Below are 27,252 nucleotides of genomic sequence, written 5' to 3'. Positions count from 1 at the left end.
ACACGACGACTGGAACTGGACTACGCAGTTCAGCCCTTGAGATCGTTTTCAAAAAATGAAAGTGGGCAATGGCAGGTAAAGTTGTCATAAGATTCTGGCTGATGGTGCTGTGCACTTGCTCGAGATGGTGCCTAATACTCCATCTGCTCCGGGTACCTCCCCACTTCCATCATCACCCATATCAGCGTAGTGCCGTAGTGTGCCTACATGGGAGCTGTTAAATTCAGAGCACCATAGCATATCACCCTGATCACAGCTTTTTGCAAAGCTGGGATACTGCTACATACTACTGTGATACTAGTCACATACTACTCTGCCACCACCATGGTTTTTGTGGTAAAGGTACACCAGTGACGTAATGATAATGCAGTGCTTTTTCTGACCCTCTCAGAAGTCAACTTGTTGTCCAGGCAAAGTAGACACTCACTCAGATGCTGTCTCTTTCCTTCTTTAAAAGAATTAATAATGCCACTTTTATGCACAGATATGAATCCTTGTGTTTTAAGACTTTATAAGTGTGTTTGTGTTTTAAGACTTTATAAACCTTGTAGGTTTTGGCCTCTGATTACAGTTATAACTGTACCAAGAGAAAGATACCAACATTTTCCTGCTAGTTAGTGGAAAAATTTATTTTACAGTTTACAAATACTCCAGCAGAACTACTGAAGATTGCATCTTGTCACTTATAAATGGCATTAAAGTTTGTAACAGTTTTGCTTTTACTGATATTTTACTGATATTTATTAGCTGAAAAGGAAAAAAAAAAAAAAGATGTCAGTACATAGTTTGTCCATGAAGTCCCCTGGAAATATTAGGATTGCCTACTGCTGTATACTGGCCCTGAATACCGAGTCCTGGGGATTGCTACACTGGATTGCCACTGGATTGCCATTGGCTTGCCTAATGCCAACGGTAGGGTTGTCATTTAGCCGTTGTGAACAAAATTCAGGATGAACTCTGTGTCCATCCACATCTTCAGACTCACATTTTGACACTCGGGCCTTTTACACAAGTTCTAAGACTCTGGTGATTATGTGTAATCATCTGCGGTGGGTTAAAGCTCACATGTCCTACAAAGTGCAGGGGAAGGGCTTCACATTTGGGAATGCATAGGCGGCCGCTGCCTTAACTGGCTGAGAGACTATGCATACACATCCCCTGGATGGGGACGTGACAGAGGTGTAGCTGTCCTCTCTGTTCGGTGCCATGTTATGGGAGGCAGGGAGACATCTCCCTCCGGCCGGCATTGTTCTGGGTCAGGTACCTAAAAGCTATTGTCAAACACCCTAAGGGAGGTCAATACCACCTTTCAGAGCACCAAACCTCCCCATTTAGGGTGCTCTTGGAATGAGTGAGAATCAGGTTCGGTTCCTTCACTGGCGTTCAGGGTATTTAAACATCTTTCCAAAAGATAGTCCTGACCACTAGGCACTGAAATCCCTGAAGGCCAAGGAGAGAGCAAAGTGAAGTTCACCATGTGATAAGGAATTAAGCTGGCCAGGGTGCTCCATGATAAAAACCACCCTCCCACCGTTCCCCCACAGGCACACAGAAGACTGATTCATAGACCTGGTGAGGACCTGGTGCCTTCAAGTCCCTTGAAGATTCCCCCATTATTAAGTTGACAAAAATGACCAAATAAGTGAGTGTCATTAGCTGCTCAGTACGCAGCCATGGGGCACTTCTGTTCATTACATCATGTATCTTTTTACCTGCATACTGTGACACTTCCAATCCCTTGTATATCTAACTCCAGAGATACCAAATTAATTTTTGAATATGGGATTTTGGATCTTCACTCACTCATAGGTACTTCTCAAAATGTTTTCAAGGGACAGTGCACTAAATAGACTGAAACCTCAATAAAAAATAGACAAAGTTTACAGTGCAGGGAGGAGAATGTCAGAGGAGAGAATTGCAGCTGTGGTGTAGTCTGAAAAACAGCCCAACACAGAGGTCTCCAGGGCTTTCATTTTTCTTAAACACGAGGATCAACATCTATAAGCCTTAGGCTGAAAAGTTGGTTTGGGAGGAAATGAAACGGAGATGCATGGAAAGTCAGGGAGCAGTGTCACATGTAATGGTGCTGGGGAAGCAAAGTGGAAGAATTCAGAAATCAAACTGCAAAGGGCAAAGGGAGAACTATCCAAAACCCTGGAAAATTATCCGTATTTTAAGCACAGATTAAAACCTAGAAAGAAAAAGTAATTTAATTAAAAAAAAAAAAAAGGAAATGGACATTTTTCTCTCTTTATCCTTCAAATAAGTGAAGAAGCACCAAAACAAGGCTAAGATGCCCTGTAGAACTTAAATCAGTGGCTGTAAATTTGTGGTGTGACAGCAGTAATACACTTTATTTTGCTGATTATCCTGGCACAAGTTTTTTGGTCAGGTAATTAATTCACATGCTGAACGCTTGACCCAAATTTTTAGGGGTAATCCGCTTGGTAATCTTCTAAATACCCGCAGGCAGAAATTTGTAGCAGGGATTTCAATACCTGTACATCTTTAGTAGTTGGGCCGTAAGCTGAAATGTTCTGGCCACACTAATCCTCATTAATAAGAAAGCATTTAATACTGAGACCCACATAGACAGCGTGTGTGTTCCAGGTGAGTGCACTTGAAGCCCATTTTCTGAATGTATTTCTTCTTCTCTCCCCATAATATTCACTGCTACAATGCTGGTATTTTTATCTAACTCCAAGTTCTTCCCTTGTGCTATGTCCTTCTGTATCAAGACCAAACACAGTAAGTGGAATCAATCTGCTCTGAACAAGGCATGTAAAAGTTGGACATCTGGTTCTGAGCCCCCTGCAAGTCCTTTATAGACAGCAGAGAAAAAATGGCATCTCCAAGGGATGACTCATCTCACTGGAAGCGCACCATGAGGTCGGTCTGATGACTCATCCCCTGGAGATGCTTATTTTTCTCTGCTGACTGCAAAGCAAGCCCAGAATGGTCAACTGGGAGTTGGACATCTGACCTAGTTCCTGACAGAGGAATGCCACATGGTATTTTAAAAATACTGTAATATTTATGTCAAATGGCCACACAGCTGCAGCATCACACTAGACTTTTGGATCCTTACTGCAGAACAGCAGAAGTGTTTTTTCTTGCCACTCTGCAGAATTTAATAGACCACACACACCTATTTTGGACATCTAGTATTTTCAAATTCTTCTTCATAAAGCAAGTGACATATCATATCTGATTACATAGGGCTGTGGGAAAACAACGGAACGCATGAAAAACGTTCCTCAGATCAAATCAAACACAGGAAAATTCTTGAAAAAGGGAAGCTCATTTCACAGTCTCCACGTTTAGCAATCTTAGGCACACACACGTGTAAAGCAAAACCATCATCCATCTGTTCGTAGCAAGTTTGCAGAGAATTGTAATAAGATACATTAATGCTAATAATGGCCAATGTTTATGATGTTTTTAAAATAACCAATGTAGAGCATCTGGAAAGCTCATAAAATTTGTTCTTCTAAAAACCACGGAATGTAACACCTTCCCCTGAGCCTGTGTTTTTGCTGACCTTGTCCTCCTAGGCCAGATCTGTCAGAAACTCTCTTCTTCCAGGCATTGCTGTGACTGTGGCACTCTGAAACGCATGTTTTGAAGCCAGATCTATTTCTGCTTTTGTAAGTAAGTTCAACATTCAGCACATTATAGAAACAAACCAGATAGCCAAAACTGCAAGTTTCCACCTGAAACTACCGGGATCTCTATTTCCAAGTGACAGATGTTCTACAACAGTTGGTGACAAATGGGCTAATTTAGACTGATTTAACTAAAGTTCAGCCCGCTGACAATGCGGGATTTTTTAAAATGCAGCTAAAGAAGGCATTTCCGAATGCTGGGGATGGCTGTTGCACACAAAACTACAGAGGCCCTGGTGTGAATTGAACAGCACGGCCATGCGTGGTGCCTGCGCTTCTGCTCCTCACGCTGCCTTTTAGTTGCTGAGATGGAGGATGAGATTGCCTAGCAAACCACTGGGGAATTTGTTGGTGTTTAAAATTTACTCAGAAATCAAATGCCTTTGGCCCAGATTCTTTATTCCTAAATTCAGGCATCTCAACTCTTAAATTAGAAGGACATATGCCTTAGGAGTGAATTGGTCTTCTGAGGTGCTGAGCTCTCCGTCACATATGCAGGAAGCTTCCAGGGGGTTGCTCTCCTAACTCAGGCAAGTCCATCCAAGACTCTGCCTTCAGCCCTAGCTTCTGAAGGCCCTTTAGGGTGTATTTTTTTTATGTAATGACTAGGGGTGTGATTCAGAAATTACAGTGCAACAATTGTATTGTTCTCCATCTGGTAAATTGTCTTGGTTTTTGTTTTTAACTCGCATATGAGAGCTGGCTCAAGGCTCCATCCTTCTGAGTATCATAAAGCCTCTCACTTGAGCAGCCATGAGTAGACATGTTAAAAACCACCAACAATGAAATTAGTTTTAATTCTCATTTCTTCTGGTCTTTCCTTTTTTCTTCTCTTCTCTTCTCTTCTCTTCTCTTCTCTTCTCACTCCTCCTTGTAGAACACTTCTAGGCAAGTATCCCGATTATTGTTTTATGAGGGAACCTCATTAAGGTAACTTCATTGATTATATTTCTGTACTAAGGAAATAGCTGCCAACATTAAATATTTAAGGCAATTTATGTGCCAAACTAATACTGGCGTTGTATCAGCCAAGCAGTCCTGATGCCAGCAGCAGTACAGTATATTATTCTACTGTGGGGGTGGCCTGTACGCTGTGAATATATGCCCAAAAGCTGCTGAATCCTATTTCCTTTTACCTAAACCCCGGCTAAAAATATAACCTAATTGTGCTCTATTCTGCAATTGGCCTAGTTAACTAGCTGCAACGCACAGGCTACATGTCACTTCTCTCCTCAAAAGCATGATCTTTTCTCAGAGCAAGGAAGCTTCTGTCTGGTCCGTTCCTGAAGCGTTGTGTCTACACAACAGTAGACATTATCCATAGAGCAGATCTTCATCTATTAATAAAAAAACTACTGAAACTTTGCTCACCTTGAGAAATAAGCTCTTAGGAATGGTCCTTGTTCCTCCAAAATGCCATAGAGTATGGAATAGGATATGAAGTAGAATATGACTGCGTTGCAACTACTTACCCCCAAACAAACAAAATGATAAAAAAACCACTACCACCACCACCACCATCACTACAGCAACACTGGACAAAAAAGATTACTTACATTGAGTGAGGATCCCTGTTAAGGCATTTTTGAAACTCTCCTTGGCTTGCTCCATTTCTTGCTCATGAGCGGCCTTTTCGTTCATGAGCCGGCGGACGTGGCTGTTGGCCGACTGCACCATCGAATAAAACTGGTTTGCAGAGCGACGATTCACTTCGCCTCGCTCAATCCACGTAAGCAGCACTGTGATGGCCTCTGAGAACTTGCTATCATCTAGAACAATCAAAGCACAGGTTTTAAATTGCAGGCATAAATACTCTGCGGAGAACACATTTTCTGCTCTGTGTCACATTAAAATCACCATAAATCCTGCTTGCAGTATATCATTTTGGGCAACTTTTGAGTCCTTTGTTCTATCGGATGTAGGAAGCCAATGCTGCCACCTGAAGATACATAAATCTTCCTTCAAGACTTGTCTTCTGTTTATTTTAATAGCTTTCTCACACCAAAAGGCACATGCACACCCCACCCCCCCGACTAGCTTCCCTGTGTCCTGACTCTTTGCTTGCACAAAGTGTCCCTTAAGCCATTCAGTGATATGAAATGACCTTACAGCAGGAGTGAGGACACCTCTGGACCCACTGAGGAAATGAAATGTGTCCACGCTAATCTGCTCAGCCAAAAGCGCAGTCTTGGAGCTTGGGCTCAGTCGTACTTTTGTTAACAGATTTAACTAACATCACATTCTTAATTAATGAACAATGACGAGGCTGAAAATTCCTCCTCAAAGCACTGATTAATTACAAGGAACTGCTTTGAACAGCTGATATGTCTGTATTTGTTTTGCATCTTGCATTTGTCTGTGTTTTGTTTTACATATTTTTTTAAAGGAGTCCAGATGAATCCAAGCAAACACCTGGATTACAGATTTATGTTTAGCATTCAGATAACTAAAGTTATATTTCTCTGCAGAAAGATTGCCAAAACTGGTGGCTAGATTTTGTGCACTCCTTGCCCAAGTAATCTTCTTTCCTCTGACAGTGCTTTCAGCTTTCTCGGAAGACTCTTAGTGCAGCATCTATTACACTTCTGGTTTCATCAGGATTAAGAGGACACATTTCTTTTTAAGTCCCATTTAGGCTGAACTGCAAGAAAATGTTATTACAACAGACTGTCTTCCTGTGGAACCATTTTTGTGCAATTTGATCTAATTTTTGCCCCAGGATTTTATTCTATAAAACTCCCATTTCCCAACAAATTGTTTTAAACATTTCATCCAGTCCTTGTTGGTTATATTTCTTTATACGTATTTTAGATGGTAGGTACACCTTTCTACAGGAAAAGCTATACAGTTATGGTGGAGAGAAGTAGTACAGTTACAACCAAAAGACACTTAAAATGAAAATTGGAAAATATTAAACCCAACAAACTGTGTTCCCAGATACAGAAATGTGGGACATAGTTTCTCAGACTCTGCTTTCCATGTGCAAAGAATAACGAAATACTAATTCTTAAGTGGTGATTTGGGCTTTTATGCTGAATCAGTAATCCCTTCCCTAAAAGGCAAGAAGCCGAAAGTACAGAGAGGACAAGTGACACGCTCTGTGCCCACAGCCTCTGAAGAATAGATTTTACATTGCCTGATCTTTACCATCTTTATTAACTGAAATGTGCTTTCAGCTACAGCAATAGGATTTGCTCTCCTCAGCTGGATGGACATGTTCACCCGAGATCCCTGAAAATATTTGCAAAATAAGAGCATCATAACACTCTCTCTTTCTACGATGATGTATCTGTTGCGACTTTATATTAACATGTGATTCACCATCACCATTCATTAAGTAATTGTCTCTGGGGAGGAGTCGTCCGACGGGCATCTTTTCTCTCCATATTGTCCCCTCGGATTAGACTCCGCTTCCCAGCTTTGCTGGATACATATGTGGCAGGGAGGTATTAAGCGGCTCTGATGAGTGAGGTTGGCTGAATATGGGCTTCAGAAAAGCTAAGTGTAAACAAGGCTCACACAAAGCCTCTTCATTGCAAGGAAACACTAGGATAAGGCTCTCCAAAAGGCTTGGGTAAAATCTTCAGCCTGCTGAAATGCATGGGAGCTGGATGTCACGGATCCAATACAGCCAAGAACTCGTCCCTGGAACATAACGTTTGTTATAATTACAGTGGTCAACAAAAGTAACCTGTAATGGCTTCTGGCAATGTTAGCATGCAATTTCCAACAGTCTGTACAGTCAGGTCACCCTGCGGATGGCACCAGCCTGTTAACACCAAAGATGCGGCTGATTGTGAGTAGAGAGTAACTACAGCTCAATGTTCCTCTTTTTCCCTCGTAGACATCATTATCTGTATCATCGCACAACACTGAAGTACCATTTAGAGTAAATTATCGCATTCAATCTGGGTCAAGACACGAACAGCAAAGTTGGGAGAAATGATACACCGAAGCACCTCTGAAGAGGTACGCTGTGACCTGTGAAGAAACAGTGTGCAGAACTGAGCAAAAATGTTTCACGGAGATGCATGAAGGAAATCAGTTGCAGAGAAACATTCTCCCTTTTTCTTGGTTTAATCTCTCCCCAGTACACGTCTGTGTGTTGTTTTGCTGTAGAGTCTATAGGAAATTAAAACACCCTTCGCCTTGCTTTGTTTTTATCGGGCACAGTTGGTGTCTGTAAAGGATGTTCATGAACATGCCGTCCTTCTGCCACAAAGATTCAATCCATTTAAAAGGACATGCTGAAAAACTGTTTTCAACATACTATACTGCCAGGGAGCTGCGGAGGTCTGTGGGCCTGCTATAGTTAATTCATGGCTCTGTAGTAGCAGGAAAAATCCTTTCATTGGTAAACATCAGCATCTTCATTGATTACATAATTAGAAGATACATTAAAAAATGCTAGAGGGTAATATATGCACAACAGGAGCACATTAGTTAATGAAATCTCTTCTCTACAGTTTTAAAATTTCCTTATTTCACCTTCATTTCTAACTTCTATATTCTTGAGCTGACTACTCGGTGACTGGCATAAGGTAACTCCCCATGAATTAATTTTCTTCATCCAGAATGCAGTGACTCTTTCTGAGCAATCAGAGATTCATTTAGAAAATCAGATTTTTATACCAGATTGTTCATTTATTTTTTATTTAGTAGATAAATAGTAAAAGAAATGCAGCAGTGGAATCTAATTTAAGCAGAGCATGAAGCGCATTATGATTGCAGCCATTCATTAAAAAAATAAAATAAAATGCCTAATTCTGTTCAAAATTATTCTCTTGCAGTAGGATGCACATAAATATACACTGTTTAAAAACATACTCTTAAAATAAATTCATTTATATAAGACATGCTCCCATGTGTAATTGTTCCTTTAAAATGAGCATGTGGCAAATTATTTCTTGCACTTAAACCTTTTTTCTCCTCCAAGTTACAGCATGTTTTAAGCAAAGAAGGTAAGATTCATCTCCTTTACATCAACATCTCATTTAGTAACCCCGGGGTCCCGGTACAGTCAATGGAAGGAGATGGGCACTTCTCGGACAGGCTTCATCAGTCTTGTGTTAGCTGTCTATTTGAAGATGAGGTGAACCTTGCCTCAGAAGTGCCTGCTTCACTCAGCTGGCTCTAAAGGTGTCCGGTTCATATACAGGCACCTCTGCAACAGGCATATACATTTGGTCAGAGCGATCCCAACCATGACGCAAGTGCACCCGTTACAGAACAGCTACCCAGCATTTGTGTACCTAAGTTGGGTTTTCAGTTACACTGTACGCTGTGACGCATGCTATGTTGCTTTAATATTACCCATCTATTGAGGATGGCTTGATGGGTGTCTGTCAGTAGAGATTTCCAGGTGCTGCTAGACTCAATCACAGGCCTCTAGAGATAAGACATTTCAAACTCCTCTTATATCAACTGAAGATATTTGGCACTTAAATCCTAGCTCACAACTTAGATGAAATGAAATATAAAGAAAAGAAAATGCATCCCTAGAGCTGTCTGAGAAATTGTCAACGGGGATATTTCTATGAAAAAAAAAAGGAATAATTGTTGAAAAATATTTTGCATTTTTCTGCTTGTAATTTGACCTCCTCTGAGCAACCCCAACTGGCATAAACTTTTTAATAGAAAAAGCTAAGACAATAATTGCCAAAAAATGGAATACTGGGAAAAAGTGTTGGAAACAGAAATTTTACTCGCAGTTTATGGAGTTTCTCGGGTATAACACAGGGCAGAATTCAGCTCAATCTGAAATGTTGTGACTATTTATCTCTCAATGCTAAGCATATCCATAAGGTGCTTTCACAACTTGGATGACAGTTTCTAAGGCCTTAATCATTAGAAAGGAGATAGACTAATCCATCACTCTGAAGTCAGGCATTCAAATGCTTATTACTATCATTCTTAAATTTAGAGACATATTTCAAATATAGCTAACTCTATATTTCTGTATTTTGAGAGTGACACTGCATGCTAGACAAGCATCAAACACTGAGCTATAGTTGCTTTTAGGCTTGTTAGTATCTTTCCAAGCCTGGCTGTTCTCACATGTTTGAAAAGTATCTGAGATAATTCACACAAATACTTGGAGCCCGTCTACATCACAGCTATCCTTCTATATAGTCCTGCGGGCCATGGTGTTGTCCAGAGTCTCTATCTAGAGTCTCCTTATCTCTTGTCCGTAATCTTGCTTCCCTAATGCAATCTCCTAGGCTTGCCAAGGAGATGCTGAAAAGCCAGAGATGATGTTCTTTATCCTAACGATTACACCTAGAAAGCTCCCGTCCTGTCTGCGTATGTTTTGGGTTGCATTAATGACCTCATTTTTCTCTGGCCCTTCTGTAAGATGGGAAGGGGTAGGTGTGCCCTTCTGCTAAGTTCTGCCCTGACCAGTAAAAACCCAGTTAACAAACACCTCTTGAAGTGAGCACTGAGAATGACTGTGCTGCAGGGCATGCGGAGAGGGGACAAGAGTCATGGGGTATGTCCCATCTCTTTGTCTCTGATTGACAGCCTGTCCTCTGCCAGCTGTAGCTGTGCCACAGGATGGTGTTGTGCCCCCGGCTTCGTCCCCACATGCTCAGCCCTACCCCTCGGCTCACGATTACACTGCCCTTAGGTCTGCCTAGAGCTGCTCAGCTGCTCACACTCCACTTCCAGTTTGTCAAACTGGGCCCAGTCCAGCTATTACAGGCAAGTGGAAGAGGCTAGTTCAGGATGCAGAGTTCTTCACTCCATGTAACTACAACCAGGGGAGGACGTATGGCCAAGGTTGCTGTTAATCTGACTTCCAATTTAATAATCTATTAGACAATAACTAAGATTCCTAAACTACGAACAGTGAATTCGATACAAAAACTAATAACCCACAGCGGGTGACTGCTGTGGATGAATCGGGTCAGGGGAAGGGTTTACCAACCTCTCTCATCAGCAGGTTCTGCCCGGCTCCCCTGTGCATCAGGAACAATTTGCCGCCCAGCACACGCCGCTTCTGGTACCACAATGACAACCTATTTTTCTCCTGGCTTAAGAGCTTCTCCCGCACAGAGTGCCTGCCACTGACCTAGAAACACAACTCTTCAGCTACTACCCTCACCTTCTTTTTTCCCCTGCTCAAATACCTTATATAATTGTGCCATGCGACACACACATCAGTCTGGTACTTTTGGGATTAACAACATTTTTAACCCAATGGCACTGCATAATAAGTGGGAATCGGGGAACACGAATTCTTACTGCCAAAGGGTTATTTTAAAGAATGATTAATATCTGCCTTACTATTTCTTAAATAGCCTTAACTGCATGGTACAACCAAGAAACTTTTCAAGTTATGTAATAAATGACTGGTTGAAACTAGTTTCGATAAAAATATGCATATACGTTTACTAAAAGATATCTTTAAAGGTACTCTCTCCACCCTCTATCATCAAACTCTTTCTTCCAAATTAAATCACACAAGGTTCTTCCAGAGGTGGGTGTTTCACGTGAGACACAGAAATCCATTATCTTATCCTGCTGATGCCATTATTTCCAATAAAAAGTAATTATGAGGGTATTGAGTTTCCTCCCTGTTCCTCAAAATCACACCACAAACTTTCAGATCGGTGAGCTGCAATTTCCCGGTTCATAGTAATTAACTTGAGTCGTTTTGCAGTGCGGTACATTTAATCAAGTGGGTTTATATTAAAACCTTAAAATTCGCATGGGTACAATACAGATTAGGTGAAGGAGGACACTTTTAGTAATATGCTTAACAGGGAACGTATTTCTTGCAGGCTTTCAGAGGAAGGTACCCAGGGAATTGGGTTACCAGGATGCTGATAGCTGAACCCATCCTACGCTCCTCTGCCAGCAGACAAAAGTGCCGGCACACCGTGCCTGCTCGCAGCCCCTGCGCGAGGCTCGCAGAGCCAGATGTATTGTGTCACAGCAGATGTCAGCAGCATATGGAAGAAGGAAGGAGAAAACGATGATCTAAAACAGGAAGGGTGAGTGAACAGATTTGACACTAAAGCGTCGAAACATGTCTTGTGGTAGGACTCTGTCCTGATATACTACTAATAAAAAAACGTTGTGCTAAAAAAGGGTCTGGAGTCTTTCAGCAGCAATTAAACCTGGCATTCATTGGATTTCTTGGGAGCATCTTGGCTTTGCCTCCCCTTCTGATGTAGCCCTGCACTGAATTTGATCCTTTTTGCGTGAGACTTGCCTCTCCGGATAACCGCAGTGCATCTGCGCACTCCACAAGTCTGCCTTTCAAGTGTAGAGTGATAATGAAAGCAGCGTGGTTTTCTTTTCAGTGAAATATCCTATTTCCCAAGCAATTAAATGTTGTTTATATTTCAAATGATGTGCAAGTGTTGAGATTGTCAGGCTTGATGTTACCTGAATCTTGCACAAGATGCATCCCTGGTTAGTTCATTCTACTGTAACTGCCATCTATTTATTTAAATTTCCAATCTGTTCTCTCTTCAGGGGATAATACAGTGCCTGGCAAAGAAGCAGCTTCTCAATTTTTCAAATTATATTTTTTTAAATGGAAAACCGCATGAATAACTTTCCTGTGCTCAGAAAGAAACACTGTATTTAAAAGGGAGGTAAATTCCAGGGTATTGTATATAACTTGAAGATATTTATGTCTCCTTTGCTCAAAACATTTAAAAAACAGATGATCAGATATAAAGAGATGTCTTTGTTAGATGGTGGAACCATTTAACTACCTGCAGCAAATAAGACAGATGTAGTATTTTAAAGGAGCTTATTTGCAAGAAGTGATTTCTGAAGATGATACCATTAGGTGCAGATATGCTTGAATTAAGAATACCATAATGTTCGAAATTCTGCTTAAAAACGCAAATGTCATAAGCACACAGATTAAAATGTTTTGTTCCAATGCACCCGACGGAGCAGTATTCCACCTAAGGATAAAAGGTTCAGCCTGTCTCCAGTTGTGTGATGTTCTGGGCACCGCATTACTCAACTGTTTATAAAGCACCCAGGGAAACAGATGTCAGAGTATGCAAATTTGATCCTAAATATCTACCAACACATCTCACTGTGCAGTAATAATGCATCTGATCTAATACTGAGGAATTAAAATCTCAAAGGCACACACCAAACAAAATGCTGCAGTGAACCAGGAGACAGCAAGGTCACACTTTTATAATGTAATAGCAGAAGAGACAATATTCTGCTGTATTTTCAGAACAAGCACTCGGGGTTTATTGTCAAAGGCTTTTTAAGGAAGCAGTTCATATTTACACTTCACTATAGAAGGCCTTGGTTTCCCAGAATTCATGTCTATGAATTTCTTGAGATATTTCCTCAAGGAAACACAGATTTTTACATAAGGCAGGAGGATGGCAGAAAGGAGGCTAGAAATTTCATTAACCTGAGGTAGGTTTAGCTGTTATCTTATTCTGTGGATATCAGAGAATGATTTGATGAAACTATTTGCATTGTAGTGACAAATTTTGGAATATTTGGATCAAAAAGTAGATTTGAAGGGTACCTTTTGAAAAAGTGAAATGTTACTTTACCATTTATACAAATGTTGCCCACTTTTTATTTTGCTTTTTCCCTTCAAATCTACTTCAGTGGATTGGAAGTTCAAAAACCCACAAACAAAAATACCTTGTCATGAAAAATTAAATAACATTTTTATTTTCCCAACCAGCTCGCAAACCTAAAATGTGTGGTACAAATCTAAAACTGATCAGCATAGCCCTGGTATGAGAAGGAGCTCATGTTCTTCCCCATGCTATCCATCTAGTTTGAATGATGGACCTCATTTCATTCTGATAGTCCAGGCTCGGTTCTCTTCTGCCTTCTGTGTCCCGGAGTCATGAAGAAGGCTTGCGAATATGATATGGGAGTGAATGAAACAAATTTGAATCAAATATTTTGTGACAAGTCATCTTTCCAATGTGGTAAATCTCTTTTATGAACTATCATCTACTTGGCTTCTCCCTCTTTTGGCTCTGGCTGTGACAAACAAGGAACATCACTAGCAAATTATCAATGCAGACCAGCTCTAAAAATGTTTAATCAATGAGAGCTAGTAGCATAGACCTATATTTTTAGAGCTACAGGCTCAAATCCATGAGCCTACACTTATGATACTGGCAGTATGTCACTGTCGCATCGTGAAAAGCAGCAACAGCAAAACACGGTAGGTGGACAGGGAGAGGAACAACATCACAGGCACTTAGAGAAAAGTGAGTACACTCTTGGCCAACAACATGAAAGGTGAAGAAAAATGCCCACACTGCCAACAAGGAAAAAATTCTGAAGGATTTCATTTACATGACCCCGAAGACCTTAGTAGAGGAAAGAAAAAGAAAAAAAAAAAAGAAAGAAAAAAAAAAAGAAAAAGACAAAGAAAAAAAGAGAAAGAAAAAAAAAGTAAAAGAAAAAGATACTCGTTAAATAGCATTGTCTGCCACAGTCTAAAATGGGAAGTGGTGGAGAATTGCACTGGTCCACAGTTTGGTGGGTTTTCCTTATTTCTGCATTAATCAAGTGTTCAAACCAAGTTATTTACAGATATGAAGAGATATGGAATAGTTCACAGAGATCAGGGAATAGAGAAGTCATAACCCCTCATACTTTTGCAGGTATGCAAGGTCTCACATGCAGTGGAGGTGTCTTAGTTCCCATCCCCACTTCACCAGGCAGTCCATTTAAGAAATCAGTTCTTTTTTTCAGTGAAGCTCCATACCAGTAAAGATTACTTGGCTGAAATTTTATAATGAACTTCTGTTTCCAACCAGCATAAAAGATCCTCTATGCTCTGTCACCCGCTCAGTCACGCAGGTACTCAGTACCAGGTGACTTCAGGACGTGAGAGGAATAGGAATATGCTGACAATACTGGGGCAAGAGTTTCCAGACAAGTCTGGTGCACAAAACCAATGATTTCTTTAAGTTTTATGCTGCAGTTTGCAGAAGGTGAAAAAAGATATTGCCACCTCTGTTACAGACTCAATAAATATCTAGACCACAACAGGGGACTGGCTGATGAGCCTAGTTCATCTCTGCTCACCATCAGATTTCCTTGCTGTCAGGAATTTCCAAGGTTATTTTGACAACAAAAGTTGCTTGGATTCAGACCAAGTTGTCTACATCTGTGATAGCAAAGCAGTACCTTGGGATGACAGATATTTAATTATTTTGACTTGCTTTTCAGCTAGTGTTGCTCAGTGAAGTTCTGGAGGTACTGCAGGAGCTGAAACCTGCGCATTGGGCACCTGCAGCTCTACGTCAGGAGCTGGCAACAGAGGTCAGGAGTCTTTTGAAGTGGGTACCATGAGGAGGTCATGACTTAAGAAAGCAACTGCAAAACATCTGCTCAAAACCCAATCTTTCAAGGTAAATCCTGCCAAGAGCAGATATATTTCGATCCTTCATTTGTTTGGGATGAATTCTCCAGCGATGCAAATCTGGTGATATCCGAAGACCTGAGATTTTGAATCCCAAGTTTTATATACATGCATGTGTGTGGATGTGTATGTGTGTACGTACATACATATCTTCTGCTAGCTTCACTGAAGCTCACAATTAAAATGTGAATGTATGATGACATGAACTGCCCTTTGCCAGAGTTAAAGAAGTTTTATTAGTGTTGCTTTACTTCTGTTTTTAGGATGTCACAGAAGGCTCATGTGGTGAATCCATGTTGCCCAAGGGAGGCCATAATGTTCTACCCCACTGCCTTATAGATACTGGCTATGATGCCATAGGAAAGGTAAAGCAGACCAGTTTAATGATTGAACTCCACCTCTGCTTTCTAGAGTACCAAATACAGGAGACAACTCATGACCAGCGAGAAGAGAGGGGGGTCATTTACATTCTCCATCCCCAACAATCTATACAGATCCAGAGCAGGTGCTGTTAATCTCTCTACAAGGCAACTGCTAATTAGTGAGGTTTTAAAAATTGCAACATGTTCTTTTGCTGGATTTTAATGATTTTTTAACCATTAAACAATAAACTTACTATTTTGGTTTCTTAATTTATGATATTTAATTCTGTATTCTGAATGTTTACCTTTATTTCCAGAGAAATAGTCATGTACAGGGTGTTAGTCCATATCGTGCTCAAAATATTTCTATATTAAACTCATGCATATATGCCAAGCTTGGGACAAATGTCCCTCGGGAGAACCAAAGATCTAAGTACTTGGAATAAGTTTTAATTAAGTATGGAAACTTCCCGGAATGAAAAGAAAAACCCTTCTAAATATAGACATCTTAAACATCTTGCTAAGAACCACATTCAGTTGTCCCAGGCAATGGCTAGCCATACGGAAGAAATTGTCCAGACTTCTTTCATTTTCTGTCTTAGTTCATGAAACCTCCAGGCATTACTACACAAAGAAAAACTTCCCTATAAAAGATTCACTCTTAAAATATTCAATTGCAAACAGAATCTAGGAACAGATGGATCTAAAACTCTGTATTGTATTGTGTAACCTCTAGAGGAGCTGGACTTGAAGCTAGGTAAGAATTAAAAATTCTTATATTTGGGCCTCTTTCCTCCTTTTTTCCTGGTCTATCAATCCACCTGGGTTATTTTACCAACCTCCAGTTACTTAATGAATTATTTAATAGGGGAGTGTATGTGGTGAGAATAGCAGTCAGCCACACTAATAACAGACGGAGGTAACAGTGACAACAGCCACCAGTGCAGTACTCAAAGAGACAGTAGGGTGCATCTCTGCTCCATGTTCCAAGGATGCAACACTTTGCACTGTCCTTCTCTGGCTTCCCAAACATGTTTCATAGTTAGAACAGAGGCCAGTGTGTTGACAGCTAGATAGCCTAAATCCAATCTGGATAATTCTGAAACAGTGGCAAGAATCGCAGTTTCTTGTGACCTGGCACACAGTAAAGTAACGTGCTTGGCTACCACGTGGGGAAAGAATGCCAAACACAATTGCTAAACACTTATTGAAAACAAATACAGCTCTAAGGGGTACGAGGAGTTGTTCGCTTGATCTTTTTTTTAATTTCTCTACCATGAATAATTTTATTTCTTTGCTTCTTACTTTCTATGTTAACTACTGAAGATGGGAATCCTCAAGCTGCACCCTTGAAAAATATTAACTCTGTAAGTATACCAAGGAACAAACAAACAAGCAAGCAAACGCATACCAAAACAATACGCTATCTTGCACAAGTAATTCTAACCCTAAAGAGGGAATGAAAGAATGGATGGTGTGTGTCAGAGATAAGTTGTACCACTACCTCTGAGGGGCAAGTTAAAATGCAGCTCATGAGGGCAATTTAAATGCTAGGAATTGGGAGAGTTGCGTGCACGTAGTGTAGTAACGTATCAGTCACGGAATAAAGAGATTTTAAGAATCAGGTCTTTAATATGAAGGATGTTTGTAACAGGTTGTCTTATTATGAGAGCATTTCCAAGGTTCCAACAGAAAAAGCCCCACTGTAGCATTCTGAAGGTTTGTGTTTTAGCTGTTAAAACACAGGTAGATGGACAGGCATTATTCATTTCTAGCAGGTGGGTGAGTATCATTACCATTGGCATAGAAATGGCCGAGGAATGGGAGGAAGCTCACAGGGCAAGTAATGAAATAAATCGGAGAGAAGTCCAATCCCCTGCTCTGACTTCTGGATGGCTCCTGCTTTTACGAAATAATACGCTGAAAAGTATCAAATGCCGCTTACCTTTCAATTTTTCAGCCAGCAAAGCAGCTTCGTGTTCGGAATAATGCATTATTGCCGGAGGAGAAGGAGGACGCAGTCTGTCTTCTTCCATTTTGCGTCTGTGGCGTTCTTCTCGGGCCAGCATTCTTTGTTTGCATTCCCATTCATAAAAGTCATCTCTCGCCTGAGCAAAATCAACATGAAGGCGACCTGAATCCTTTTTGTCTGTGCTAGATCCTAATCTCATGCGGTAACCTGAAACCAACAAGCAGAACTAACTGTTGCAGGACTTCTTTGCTTATTTTTTTTCCTTTTTTATTTTTCCCCTCAAGTGCAGTTAAGTAAAAATATACATTAACAGATCCCCACATATCTACACAGGATCTATTGATCATTGTGCTTTCACAGGAAGATAAACATTCGTCCACTCATTTTTTGTCGCAATTTTCTGCATCACCTACCAGCACAGCAGATGAGCTGAAAAAGTCGACCCCAAGGCACAGAAACTACATTCCTGTTTATGATATTCTCAAAAGACGTCATTTTTCTACTTGATACTCCCAACCTTTGTAAGTGCAAAAGTCAGCTAAACAAAAAACAACTACGGAAAAACGATCTGTTTTCGTTTGAATGTGGAATCCTTCTTCCCCTGATCCTGTTGAGATCATGTGCAGTTTAGTGCTTTTCTCCAGCCTGTCAAAGGAATTGGAAGTGTGGGGAAAGACTGAATTTTATAAAAATCATTACTATAGATGAATGAGAAAATTGTGGTACATAAAGTCCTGGGCCACAAAGAGAGTGGTGTCATACCTGCGTTGATGCTAGATATCAAATTTTGAGGCTTTACAATTGCAAACACTACTTTCCAATTCTCCATTGGAAATAATCTGGCAAAATATAAATACCACCTACAGATGAATTGAGTTCAGCATTCTTTAAAGTAATTTTAAAAGTGTGGATGGATTTATTAGACATTTGCAAGACCCCTTTCAGAACAAATAATGCAACCAGTTGTGTCTCATCTTTAGTGATGTTCTACATACTCATAATTTGGACGATGTATCATATGCTAAAGCTAACGGACTGCAAAGGCTTTAAGTCAGGGGCTATGCAGTGGTACAACAGGGCCCTGCTCTGAAGTAAAACCCTTGACTGCCATCAGAGGACAAACAAATCATGCCAAAGCTATAAAAGAAGCTTTTCATGACCATACTGTGGAAGAACATATGCTGAGCACCTTTCTTTTTTCAAGTTTTATTTCCAAGGCTGAAAGAAACTCACAGAGCAGTTTAACTTTTGAAATGCTGATTCAGAGAAAGTGTGAGAAAACACTATGCAGAAAGCTGCAAACAGAGCCTTCAGATGCAGGTAAAATTAATCAGTCTGCACAGGGCCAGGTCTGATTTCTCCATGCCAACCCTCTGCAGTAACCTCAGAAGCAGAGCAGCCCAGCAGAGAACGTCTCAAATCATGGGATGCTGTGGAGATGAACGCTGTGCTGAGCTGGCATATATGAGGCTCTTCAGAAACACACGCTGCTACAACCACTGCATAATAACTCCAGGGGCAGGAAGCTTCCATTCAAAATGGCAGGAAAAACGGTGTTTGCTGCTTTGGAAAAGCAATCCAAGAGAACTGACCTTTAAGTCTCATAGAAACCGAGAATAGTTTGGGTTGGAAGGGACCTTTAAAGGTCATCTAGTCCAACCCCCCTGTAACAAGCAGGGACATCTTCAACTAGACCGTGTTGCTCAGAGCCCCGTCCAACCTGACCTTGAGTGTTGCCGGGGATGGGGCATCTACCACCTCTCTGGGCAACCTGTGCCAGGGTTTCACCACCCTCACTGGGAAAAATTTCTTCCTTATATCTAGACTAAATCTGCCCTCTTTTAGTTTAAAACCATTACCCCTTGTCCTATCGCAACAGGCCCTCCAAAAAAGTCTGTCCCCATCTTCCTTATAGGCCCCCTTGAAGTACTGGAAGGCTGCAGTAAGTTCTCCCCAGAGCCTTCTCTTGTCCAGGCTGAACAACCCCAACTCTCTCAGCCTGTCCTCACAGGAGAGGTATTCCATCCCTCTGATCATTTTTGTGGCCTCCTCTGGACCCCCTCCAACAGGTCCATGTCTGTTCTGTGCTGAGGGTTCCAGAGCTGGATGCAGGACTCCAGGTGGGGTCTCCCCAGAGCAGAGTAGAGGGTCAGAATCACCTCCCTTGACATGCTGGCCACGCTGCTTTGGATGCAGCCCAGGAGACAGTTGGCCTTCTGGGCTGTGAGCGCACATTACTGGCTCACGTCCAGCTTTTCATCCACTTGTACCCCCAATTCATTCTTGCCAGGGCTGCTCTCCATCCTCGAGTGGGTGTGTAGTACACACCCCAGCCTGTACTGATACCGTGGCTTGGACTGGACTCAGGTGTAGCACCTTGTACTTGGCCTAGTTGAACCTCATGAGGTTCACACAGGCCCATTCCTCGAGCTTTTCTGGGTCCCTCTGGAGGGCATCCTGTCTCTCAGGCATGTCAACGACACCACTCAGCTTGGTGTTGTCCGCAAACTTGCTGAGGGTGCACTCAAACCCACTGTCTATGTCATTGATGAAGGTATTAAGCAGTAGTGGTTTGCCTGTGGTTTGAAGAGCCTCAGCACCTCACCACCACAGTTAAAACTCAGTTTTGAACTGTCTCCAGGGACAGCAAAGCTGAGACTTGTGTAGTAGATTAGAAGCACTTTTGCAAAAATGAGTATCTAGGCATACTCTGTCTTACTGCTGGAGAAACATCCCACTGTATGAATACAAGGGACTGTCTGTAGTACAGCACATATAAGACAATAGCTTCAAGGACATTAAATATCCATGTATGTAGTGATCCTTCAAAAAAAACCCCAAAAAATACAGGTGCCTTTTGATTTGACATTTTCCTTTCAAACATCTTGTGGAGTTCAGCTAAGTAGGCTATCAGTGAGGAAGGGGTATTCATTTTCCAGCACAGAGCCCAAACCCAGATGAAAAACTTGAGCTAAGTGTTTCAGAGGTCCCTCAAAGCCAAAAGGCATAAAAAAGTTCCAGGGAACCTACCAAATCTGGTCTCCAAGATTCACGAGCTTGGGGTGGAGTAGAACAGGATACTGCAAGAGCGGCAAATGAGGGGATTGTTTGTTAAAGCCCCCTTTATTTTGCTCTGCCTTCTCTTGCTCAGAGGAGTAAACACTACTTTTCCCCCCAGAAGGCTGTTTGTGGTCATATACGTAGCTCTAGTCACAAGGTGTTGAAGGGAAGAATTACAGATACACCGTATTCAGTGACACATTATAGAAGAAGAGTGTGGGTGACCTTTCAGAGCTGGGCCCTGAACTAACAAGGGGGCAATTGCGTGTTTTTATCCACAGAGGTGTAGGCACGAAGGGGCCAGCCAAAACGGGTCAGTGGTGCAGCCATCCTGATAACCGTCACAAACCTTACCCCCCCCAAGTTTGACTCGCCAGCTGCGTTCCTCAAATAGCGATTGCTCTGTGCCGAAACGGCATTATCAGCAACGTGAAAGGACACTGCCAAGGCGCCAGGTCTTGTGAACCTAAAATTAGATCTCCCAGCTGGGCTGCACTTTCCAGGAAGACACAGTCTCTTCCTCTCCCCCACCTTTCACCGCTGCTGGCAGGAGCAGGCTGGGCATGGACCGACAGAGAAACACGGCACTGCAGGACCCAAGACTCTTGCGTACCTCAAAGCCCCACTGATCCTGAATGAAGAGCTAATGAAAAGGACTGTGCATCTACAGGCTGTGTGCGCACCGGAAAAGCTGAGTTTCGCTAAAGCGGCCCTCGTTTTTGAAGTAAATGGAGATAATGGAAAAACTGAATGGTGTAAATTGCAGTCCCAAAACCCAGTACCCTGTGTAGCGCTGGACAAATGGTTCTCTTTAGGTAACCAGTTTAAGTGCCTCCAAATTAACAGATTTTTGAAACTTCCCATGAATCACACTGAAAAAATCTCACTGCTTGTCTAACCCTTCACTACTGAGGGTGGCTGGCCAGCCAGCCAGGTGGTTTCCACCAGCACAGAAACTTAGAATAACCTGGGTTGGAGAGGACCTTGGATGTCACCTAGTCCAATCCCCTTCTCAGAGCAAGGTCAAATTCAAAGTCAGATCAGGTTGCTCAGGGGTTGGCATCTTTACCTTAACAAAAAAAAAAAAGCCTTTGGCATGGCTTTTTGCACCGTCCTAAATCAGGCTTTGGGGACACACTACCGGACCAATGGCCTGGCCAGTGAAGAACAGATTCCTCGATGGCTTGATACTTGATAGCCAGCAAGATGTTGTGCAGCAAGGGATGCACAACTGGCAGGTCCTATTTTGTATATGGGATCCTCAGGCACCCATTTGGGATGGCAGCTCTGAGTTACACGGCAGCTGGGAGGCTCTCTCTTTTCCAATACCGTGTCTCCTTACTGATGTTTGGGGGTATTTACGTGTATGAGAGGACCACCTGCCATTGCCTCCCCTTCAAGCACGGGCAATGTATTGCCCTCACGGAACCTTTCCCCCATCTCTTTGCTCAGGACTGCAGCTAGTGCTAACTGCGTGCCTGGCTTGTCATTTTTAATTTCAGTTTCCCACACAATGGCAGAGGAAAAGACTTTGGGAACTTGCCAAGATCCTCACTTTAAAGGAGCAGCAACAGGAAAAATTAATGAGGGTGCTAAATAAAAATCAAACACAGTATTTCCATATCACAGGTCTAGTCAAAACCCTGTGGCTTGACTTACCTTTGAGTGTTGCTATATTGGAGATTGGCCAATAGCTGCTCTCTAACTGGGGATCTAGATCAGAGCGTTGATGATGATCAGTGAGAACGTAAAATAAAACCAGTACATGGTACTAAATGCGTACCCACAGGGGAAAATATCAGCACAGAAAAATTGCACACACAGGCTTTTGGGGTATAAACAGGTCTGTCTCAAGCCACCTGTTGGTCCCATATTTTCAAGTCCAGGGCCATCAATATTTGCAGGAGTTACTGAATTGTCAGCCACAAGTGTAAAGTACATACAATTTGAAGAAAGAGCTTTCTCATGGGCTATGTCGATTTTATAAAGTCTTTTCCTCAGGAGACCAAAATGTAACTTTCAGGGCTAAATGAAAACTGACCTTCCTCAAGTCAATATTTATCATAGTCTTCTACCCATCTCCCAGTCTCCTTTTCATACATGTTTACTTGGGAATAGAAAGGAAAAAAATCAGTGATTAAGCCACTTGATGGATTTTGTAATCACTTGCACTATTCTGATGTTACGCACAGGTTAAATACAAAGTTTGATGAGATTAGATGGGGTAGACAGATAAAACTGATTAGGTAGACAAAATTATCATTATATTACAGATATCCAAGGCATGACTCTCCCCCAATATAACATGCATACTATGTTAACCACAAATTCCATTGGTACATCTCTTTTGTCTTTTACAGGGAAAAGAAAACGCCTTAATAATATGTTTTATCCCCACCGTTTCACAATACATTATGTTTGGGAATGGAATAAAGATTGGTTAAAAACCCCCAATACTTCAGTACAAATAGAACGTGCGCCTGTCCATTGCCAGACCTCCCTGGTCTGCGGTGCTGGGAGGCAGTCAGCGCTCCCTGTTTCATGTACAGATTTCAGATCTGGTGGTTAAAAAGGAGTGAAACTTGTCTGCCGCGTGCCCCTGCGTTTCCTCCTTCTCCCTATCAGCTCCGCTGGTTCTTTCCCTGATCTGGTCAGAGACACTAAGTACAACACTTTAGAAGAAAGAAAAGGTATGGAGGAAAAGACAGACGGGGAGGGAGGCTGTGGAGAGAGGGTAGTAAGAGGCAGTAAGAGGAAGGGTAGACAGCAGTACGACTGTGACCGAAGGACAGAAGGAAGGATGGATCAAGGACTAGGAAATAAACTGGCAAAAAAATCAGGATGATGAAGGATGAGGAAGGGAACCTGCCACCTCCCTCTCTGCTTGTTTCCCTTATTCTGAACTCTGGTGCGTTATGAATGAGGACACATGGCAGCACAGGGAATTTCCTACTAATCATCAAATCTGGTCCTCCAGGGTGGAAGGCATAGAAAATTAAAATAATACTTGACTTGGAGTGAAGCAAAGGGTGCAGTCAACTGCTGAGAAGCAGGAAACTGAGCTAGAGGGACACTGGCTCTAGCCCAGGTTGGCAACCTGCACGTTTCTGAGCTTTTCTTTGCTCTATTTCTTGCCGCTGTTTTGTTCATCATATACAGTAATCACAGCTCCTACTGAATCTGGTGTGCCCCTCCTCTGCTCTGTTACTTGTGAAGATGAGGTCCCCTAGACAGAAGTTGGAAGCTAGGAAATGTGCAACTTCTTCTTACTACTGCAATGTCTGTATTCTATGTCAATGAACTACAGTATTATGAAACTAGTAAGTGAATAATCAAATAAACAGGAAAGATGGAAAATGGGAACAAAGGAGGAAGAAATGAAGTGCAAGTTAAATAAAAAGGGAAGAAAAAACAAGGCTGGAATGAAGATTTGGAAGAAACCTGAAAATACAGCAATATTTCAAAGAAATCTTTATATAGACCTTATAAACGTCACAATTTTCTGTAGCTCTTCAAAGAGAGATTTACAGCAATGCCAAATCAGAAAAAAAAACCCCAAACAAAACCCAACCACAAAAATCTTTGTGAAACAAAGGATCTAGGTTTTTCCTGAACACAGATTTCAAAAGTTCAGATGTTCTTTTCTTTTCTGTCTTTCTTTCTTCAGTTTTAAGATGCAGTTGATGGTGATTTGAAAGACCACTTGTTTCTAGCTGTTTGAGCTTCCTACAGACACCTATGGGACATTGACGTTTTGTCCTTACTACTAAATAAAAGGTGGTCAGGATGAGAGTTCAAAGAAGCTCGACCTAATTGTTAGTTGCCTCCCTGGCTCCATTTTGGGTGGTCCCAGTGGGTCCCCTCGAGGTCACGCTATGTAGGGTGGGTGGCTGTAAGCCAATCTGTGTCAGGTGGTTTTGGCCAAGGAGCAGTCCCTGGCCCTTGTTTGTTTAAGCATACCTTGCATGTGGGGTGAAAGTGTTACATGACACTAGTGGGGCAAAACAAAGCGTATGGGTCTCCCCAGGACCTAGAAAGAGAGATGTACCAGCCTGTGGTGACAAATACATACAGGGGATGGGATCCAGCTCAGGAAGCTGAAGGAGGGCTCAGGTAGGAAGCCAATCCTCATATGAAGGAGCCTGTAACCTTAAGAGGGCATTGACACTCACTGAAGCCTTATATAAAAAAGCAGAAGTGATTTCAATCTTTTTTCTTCTTTCCTTTTTTTTTTTTTTTCTTTTTTCCCTGTGAGTTAAGGGTTTGCTTTTTTTTTCCCCCCACTCCCCCCGTTCCTCTGTTGGGAAATAAAAGAGATTCTGAAATTCTACACCTGAGTTTGTGTGGCACTCGTCCTGGGAGGCAACAGACGTAGCCCTCAAATGGGGCTCAGAATCTAACCCATGTGGTAGCTGAATGCATGCGTAAAGGCAGACTTTATTCAGACTGAACTTCAAATCTATAAAAATACGCCAATGAAACTGCCAGCCTATCAGAGAAATTGGCACTGGAAAACAGCAGTGTTCCTGGCCTACTGCCCTCCTCTTTCCACAAACTGTGAGCAAATCTATATAAACCTGTGTAAATGGAAAATAAGATTGTTCTGTGGTGAATTTCAGGATCTGTTGCATTGTTGTGGGATAGCAGGAAATTGCTCCCGGGCAAGCAACATACAAAACCATGCACAAGTCTTGGCAGACACAGAGAAATACAGAATTGCCCCTTGCCACTCCAACCTACAGCCACTGAGCTCAAGAAAGGCTTGCTGAGATAAAAGCTAAGAAAATAAGCAAAAATTAGCATCACAAAATACAAATGAGAAGCAAGGAAAATCCATTAAAGAATGTGAAGTACCAGAAAGGTAAATGGCTTTATCAACCATGAACTCCTCTGCAAAACGAATGTGACAAAAATTCTTCTTGCTTTTCCGAATTGCTGTTATATCTCCACACTGCTCAAAGACTTCCTGAATAATTTCCTCCGTTGCATTTTCTGGTAATCCTCCAACAAACACTGTTTTACACCCAGGAGGTCTCTCTCTTGTTGAAGGTGGTGGAAGATCTAAGTCAAAACAGAAATCACATTGGAATACAAAATTTGTCTTTTGATCCATTGGCTCTATTCATCCCCCTAATCAGTTCTGGGCCGCAACAGTTATTTGACATAGCACGGAGGTGGGAGAGAGGGAGAAGCAAAATAATTGAATATTGCAGAGATTGTCCAAAATTGATTACTTGAATCTAAACCTTTTCAAGTTTTAGGTGTCATTTCAGAGATTAATTCCTGCCACTGCAGGTTGTTCTCCAGGACAGACGGTAAGGTCTAAAAGGATCCTTTTTTCCCCTGCGCAGTCGGACAGAAAATAGAAAATATTCCATTTCAAAGCAGGGGAGCTCTTGCAAGAGCTTTGATTTGACCCCTAGCACAGATCTCAAGCACTGGTGCAGTACGTTCACAACCCGAATTTCACCATCTTTGGCTCATACCCACCACTCGCCACACTTGCCAAGGGTGTGAGCCCTCTGCAAGCCAGCCCGTGCTGCGTACACCCCGGGCACTCGGGCTGGATGGACACCTTTCCCTGGTCTTAGCATAATTTCATTTCTGTCTCGAAGTACAAGAGCACAACAAACAGAGAAAGAAAATGGAAAACACCACGAAGTGACAGCATGATGAAAATGCTCTGCCGGTTATCTGTTTTGTCTTGTTGCCAGATAATGGAGCAGACGCCGGCACGCGGGAAGGATAACCTCGCTGTTTACAAGTGCTCATGAAGTGAAGTGGCTAGAAATGTTATTTTTATGTGTGTGTATATATATAGAATATATACACACTTAAATCATGAAAACTATTAAATTTTTGAAGGCTGTATAAAAAAATATACTCTGACATAAAACTTCACCTTGTTTCTATGTAGATTACTAGAGCATTCCTCTAAAAGTAACTCTCTAAGAAGGAATCTGATTCATATGACTTAGTTTTTTGGCCTTTTAACACAGTAAATTGGGTTACAACTTTAAAATGTACACATATATACACATATTCACACACACAGGCAGTTTGATTAAAGCATGATCTGGGTACATTGCAAATCCAGAGCACCAGACTATTTGCTTCATTTTCTCTTTTGTCTTCACGGTGATAGTGAAAGCTACTGGTCTGACGGCTCTGAAACTAAACTCCTGGGCTACCACAAAACCAGGCTTTGTGCCTGAGCTGGTAGCTCAGTGGGAAGAGTTTTCCATTTGCACAAAGTCCTAGGAAAGGCAGAAGGAAGTCTGGTCCCAGCTCTCAAAGAGGAGAAACAGCTTATCCGCATGCTGCCCCGCAAAAAATGGCAAGAGAGGAGCCGTAATCGCCCTTTTCCTCCATCTCCCCAAGGTAGGGACCGGAGCTAGTCAGCATTTGGGTGCCAGGTGCTGGGTTCAGGGACGCTAATCCAGATTGGTCCCATCTAAACTGCAGGCAGCTAAAGGGGGGCATGGTCAGCACCGTATAGTCGTTATATTTTGTGACATTCTAAAGGAAAGACAGATTTTTACTACGAGCAGTGCAGATATGCAGGCTCTGTTAGCTTTAAGTAATTCTTTTTCTTTTTTGTACAAACTGTGTAATTCTTTTTACATGACCTTGCAGAGATAAACAAGCATGCCCTGATACCACATTTTACACACAGAGCAGAACTCGGAAGGAAACATCATACTTGCCTATACTTTATTTAAAAAACATAACTGTTATTAGATAAAAAATATTTCTTGCAATATATTTAGGAAAATAACATTCTTTCATCAGATCCACTTACTT

At 41.8% G+C, this 27,252-nt stretch overlaps 1 protein-coding gene across 1 annotated transcript in view; it reads right to left on the bottom strand.

Moving 5' to 3' along the window:
• ENOX1 (ecto-NOX disulfide-thiol exchanger 1) overlaps positions 1-27,252 on the bottom strand; it is a gene marked incomplete at its 3' end in the record, with an annotated part of 119,387 nt that overhangs the window by 58,072 nt on the left and 34,063 nt on the right. Inside the window, exons 3-6 of the mRNA XM_010290712.1 lie at positions 26,007-26,020; positions 25,303-25,509; positions 17,362-17,595; positions 5,222-5,434 (exon numbers count right to left, since the gene is read on the bottom strand). Of these exons, the coding sequence (XP_010289014.1) occupies positions 5,222-5,434; positions 17,362-17,595; positions 25,303-25,509; positions 26,007-26,020 (668 nt within the window). The remainder of the gene's footprint in view (positions 1-5,221; positions 5,435-17,361; positions 17,596-25,302; positions 25,510-26,006; positions 26,021-27,252) is intronic.

This window comes from Phaethon lepturus, unplaced genomic scaffold (assembly GCF_000687285.1).
Source record: "Phaethon lepturus isolate BGI_N335 unplaced genomic scaffold, ASM68728v1 scaffold1427, whole genome shotgun sequence".
NCBI lineage: Eukaryota > Metazoa > Chordata > Aves > Phaethontiformes > Phaethontidae > Phaethon > Phaethon lepturus.
Note: the sequence above shows the minus strand (reverse complement) of the source record. Positions and strands in the feature narration are given on the sequence as shown.